The following is a 5,000-nucleotide window of genomic DNA, read 5'->3' as shown; positions in this document are numbered from 1 at the left end:
GAACTCTTGCGACACCATCTTAAAGCCGGACGCGATGCTCACCACAGAATCGCTTCTGGACGAGCATTAGAAACTGATTAAACCCGAAGCATCTCCCACGTGACTTTTTATACATGCAGTCCAGCAATCGCGTAAGTGGAAGCTATCCCCCACTATCGCTCCTCTCGGTGCTGGTTCGAAAAGCGTGAAACTATCACTCCGCCTAAACGTACACAAATCGACCGGGAGTTCCCCGGACGATGTTGCTGTTTTCAGGTTGTGATTTGAGGCACCGTTAAACAGTGCCCCGGGGGGTCACCGTTTCAAAGTAAGTACATCGTATTACCAACGTGGACAGCTAGGGCAGTGATAACCGTAGAGGTAACGATGGTTTCCCTGTTACTATAGTTCTGCGATCCTCAACTTCCTGGGTGTTTATTTTTAGTTAATCATTAGAACCTTTAGTAAAAGCATGAAATGTACTTCGTAACGAGCTAGAAAATGGTAATAGTCATAAATGCCCGAGATCATTGCATATGTTTTGAAGTTAAACTTAGTTTAGTTAATGGAAGATGCGTTTGAAAATCACTCTTCCCCCACGATTTGTTCTTTGCAGTGCAGTAGCTCAGACCAAGGTACTTTAAAAAGACAGGTAGCTTCTTAACCGCTTTGACAGGTCACCATTTTGAATTTGTTTGACATTCATAGGAGGGCGCTTTTATAAACAAAACCACGTGAGTTTCAAGAAGAAGAAGAAGAAGATGTGGGCAAGTTTGGTGGTTTTATCAGGGAAAGTACCTGATTTCACTCTTTTTCGAATGTTCAAATGATTCATCTCTCTATTTAAGATCAATCGAGCAACCGAGGTATGTTTTACAGCGAGTGAGCACGGTCCAGGAACGCTAGCTAGCTCTTGTTCTAGGCCGGGTGGCAAGACCTACGGACCGATACCATATTGAAACACTAGGAAGAATTTTGAGAATATTTGCATAAACTTTAACTTTCGTGCCACTTTTCGTGAATTTGAACTGTCGTAATACCACAGAAAAGCGAAAACAGCTCCGAAAAGAGCGTTCCCGAAGTAAACATCCCACCATCCCGTGAATGTCAAACTCTGAAGTTTTTTCTAAAATACGATCGAGGATTTGTTCTGGATAAAGCTACCTGTCTTTTTAAAGTACCTTGGTCTGGACCAAGGTACTTTAAAAAGACAGGTAGCATCTTAACCGCTTTGACAGGTCACCATTTTGAATTTGTTTGACATTCATAGGAGGGCGCTTTTATAAACAAAACCACGTGAGTTTCAAGAAGAAGAAGAAGAAGATGTGGGCAAGTTTGGTGGTTTTATCAGGGAAAGTACTTGATTTCACTCTTTTTCGAATGTTTAAATGATTCATCTCTCGATTTAAGATCATTCGAGCGACCGAGTTGTGTTTTACAGCGAGTGAGCACGGTCCAGGAACGCTAGCTAGCTCTTGTTCTAGGCCGGGTGGCAAGACCTACGGACCGATACCATATTGAAACTATTGAAAGAATTTTGGGAATATTTGCATAAACTTCAACTTTCCTGCCACTTTTCGTGAATTTTAACTGTCGTAATACCACGGAAAAGCGAAAACAGCTCCGAAAAGAGCGTTCCCGAAGTAAACATCCCAACATCCCGTGAATGTCAAACTCTGAAGTTTTTTCTAAAATAAAATCGGGGATTTGTTCTGGATAAAGCTACCTGTCTTTTTAAAGTACCTTGGTCTGGACCAAGGTACTTTAAAAAGACAGGTAGCATCTTAACCGCTTTGACAGGTCACCATTTTGAATTTGTTTGACATTCATAGGAGGGCGCTTTTATAAACAAAACCACGTGAGTTTCAAGAAGAAGAAGAAGAAGATGTGGGCAAGTTTGGTGGTTTTATCAGGGAAAGTACTTGATTTCACTCTTTTTCGAATGTTTAAATGATTCATCTCTCGATTTAAGATCATTCGAGCGACCGAGTTGTGTTTTACAGCGAGTGAGCACGGTCCAGGAACGCTAGCTAGCTCTTGTTCTAGGCCGGGTGGCAAGACCTACGGACCGATACCATATTGAAACTATTGAAAGAATTTTGGGAATATTTGCATAAACTTCAACTTTCCTGCCACTTTTCGTGAATTTTAACTGTCGTAATACCACGGAAAAGCGAAAACAGCTCCGAAAAGAGCGTTCCCGAAGTAAACATCCCAACATCCCGTGAATGTCAAACTCTGAAGTTTTTTCTAAAATAAAATCGGGGATTTGTTCTGGATAAAGCTACCTGTCTTTTTAAAGTACCTTGGTCTGGACGGAGTTTTAGATCTGAGAAAGAGAACTCTTGCCGACCCTTTCTCGCAAGTGCTTAGGCTGATGTGACCTGAAAAGTTCCTTGATAGCTGATCACAGCCAAAAATGCTGAACATTGCACAAAAAAGTGCTGTAAATCGGATGAAATAGAATGTTACATATTATCTTTCATTTAAAACGCTTTTTGAAAATGCTTTGAGCGCTGTTTTATGTATTTTTCAATCAAAAACATGCTATTCATTTTCATCATCCCGGGGAACTTATCATCGCGCCTCAAACTCGATCGCATACAGATGCATTCGCGTTGAGCACTGGTTTACACGGATGATCCTCGCAGGATCGGTGAAGAACGAGACGGGAAAAAAATCCGTCCTGTGCGAAAAGAGGGCAGCACTAATAGAGGCGCGAAGAGCGAGTAAGGAAAGAAAATTCGCCTTGAGCCAAAACAGGATAGCACTACGGTGTTCACCGATTTCCCCACCCGAGAGGGGAGGCTGCCCGCTGGGATTGTTCTGTAAATATGTTTTGTAAATCAATGCAAATATGTTCTGTACATATCATAGCAATAAATATAAAAAAACTCGAATGCTTCTGATAATCTGTCTCCGAACGTATTAAGTAAAAGGTATCATATGGAATAAATATAGTCTTCAAACGAATATGGATATGTTATATTATGGATGGTTTGTAGCAAATGCAAGACTCACTGATAAGCCACTATTAATGCTGAATATGTATTCAATATGACGAATAATGAAATTCTGACAATTTCCACCCAAATATACGTGGTTAATGAATCTCTCATTGTTAAAGCAGGTATAGGCATCGTGTAGACATGTAAATTATTGTTGGTATTATTCACAATTTATTATTCGACTGGAAATTTTACATCAACTACACGTTGTCACAAATCTTGCTTTGATTGGTAGCAGCAACATAGTTGAAGGGTTTGGGGGAAGGCTGATTGTTTCAGTTTATGTAACCGGGGTGGACACCAGGGCGCTTGCTTGATCGTTGAAGATTAGATTCTGCACCTGTACATTGCCCGGCGCATCGCTAAGCCGGAACGGACCGAACAGCGTGAACACAATCTCATTGCGTTTACCCCGACCGAACGCGTCCGACATCGCCGTAAACGCGTGCACGATGTTGTCCTGTACTGTCTCATCAACTTCCTTGCGAATGTAGACCGCGGTACGACCGCGACCGTTGGCGTCCTTATCAACATTCGTTACCGCATCGTCGTACTTCTCCCAAACGATTGGCTTAAGGGCTGCCGATGGTTCCTTCAGTACAACCGCATCGGCATCACCGTTCTGAACTGCCGCTACACAAGCATCCCCTCCCTTCAGGACACACTCGAAGCTTGGACGGACATCACGGGCGTACGCTGCCCGCTGCATCTGGGCACACTTTTGACGCTCGGCTTCCGTGCTGACACATAGACGGAACTTGAAGTCGTACGCCGTTTCACGCTCAATCACGTCCTTGTATTTGGCTCGCTCCAGATATTGCTGGGGTAGAATCACCTGTTCCCGGTTAACGATCAGATGCTCGCGGTCAACGCTGAGCTTACGTGCGGCTTCGAGATCGGCCGCTGATACGGAGGTATCGGTAAACTGACGGTAAAACGTTTGCAGCAGCGACTGTAGCTCTTGTACGCGATTACCGGTCAGATCACCGTTCGCCATAAACGCTGGCCAGGGACGTTGAGCCCAGGAGCACACGTTCTGGTCGCTCACTGGCCGCGTAGTGCCATCCTCGCACAGATACGAATAATCTTCGGCCCTCACTGCCGGATTAACGGCCGGTTTAGCAACTGCACCGGGTGTGATCGGTAAACCGAAGTACTTGCGGACGAAGATGGTTTTTGTGAATGCCACGTCACCATCGTTCTCCACCAGACATCGAATGGCACCTTCGTAACCGGAGAAGCGATCGTTGACGGCACACCGTTCCGGTTCGGCACAACGTTCGCATAGGTTCGAGTAACGCTTCTTCAGCAACCCATCGATGTCTGCGTTGGGTGAGTAGGTTCCGACCAGGCAGGACGAGCTAAACAACTCCGACAGACCGGCAAGTTCGTTCTCGAGCGGGGAACGGTTTCGCTCGGTCGGCATCTTAAAGATGCCCATCTGACGCAGCTTCGTGACCGGGATCTTGTAGCCAACGTTGCGACCGTATCCGGTGTGGCAGGACTTTTTACCACGCAGTTGATCCATACTGGTGAATCCGTCGGCCGTGCGTACCAGTACAATACCTTCGTAGCGGAACTCGGCCGTCGGTTCTTCAGTGGTGCGCAGCTCGGCAAACATCACAAAGTCCTCGTTGTTCATGTTGACCGCCACGTACGCATCTTCCGGATCGACGGCAACAAAGTCCGCTTCACGGCTTTGCACCTTACGCAGACAGTCCAGTCGATCGTTGCCGGCGACACAGCCAAGATTTCGAATGCCTTCGGCCCCCGTCAACCGTTGGCAGATGGCAAGTTGATTGAATGGAACACACCAACGGTACGGTTGACCTTGAGCGGCAACCACCAGCAATGCCAGAAGGCACACCAGCGACGACAATCGGAACTCTTGCGACACCATCTTAAAGCCGGACGCGATGCTCCCCACAGAATCGCTCCTGGACGAGCGCTAGAAACTGATTAAACCCGAATCATCTCCTATGTGCCTTTTTATACATGCAGTCAAGCAATCGC

General features: G+C 45.7%; 1 protein-coding gene across 3 annotated transcripts in view; it reads right to left on the bottom strand.

Annotated features, from left to right (window-relative positions):
* LOC125951275 (heat shock protein 70 A2-like) overlaps positions 1-4,932 on the bottom strand; it is an 11,988-nt gene extending 7,056 nt beyond the window's left edge. The window contains exon 1 of one of the 3 annotated variants that reach the window (XM_049679996.1): positions 3,823-4,932. In XM_049679996.1, the coding sequence (XP_049535953.1) occupies positions 3,823-4,887 (1,065 nt within the window). In that variant the 5' untranslated portion in view covers positions 4,888-4,932. The remainder of the gene's footprint in view (positions 1-3,822) is intronic. The other 2 variants (XM_049679997.1, XM_049679998.1) reach the window with 2 other exon arrangements.
* Positions 4,933-5,000: the final 68 nt, after the last annotated feature.

This window comes from Anopheles darlingi, chromosome 2 (genome assembly GCF_943734745.1).
Source record: "Anopheles darlingi chromosome 2, idAnoDarlMG_H_01, whole genome shotgun sequence".
NCBI lineage: Eukaryota > Metazoa > Arthropoda > Insecta > Diptera > Culicidae > Anopheles > Anopheles darlingi.
The sequence above is the reverse complement of the archived record's forward strand: the minus strand, read 5'-3'. Positions and strand labels throughout refer to the sequence as shown.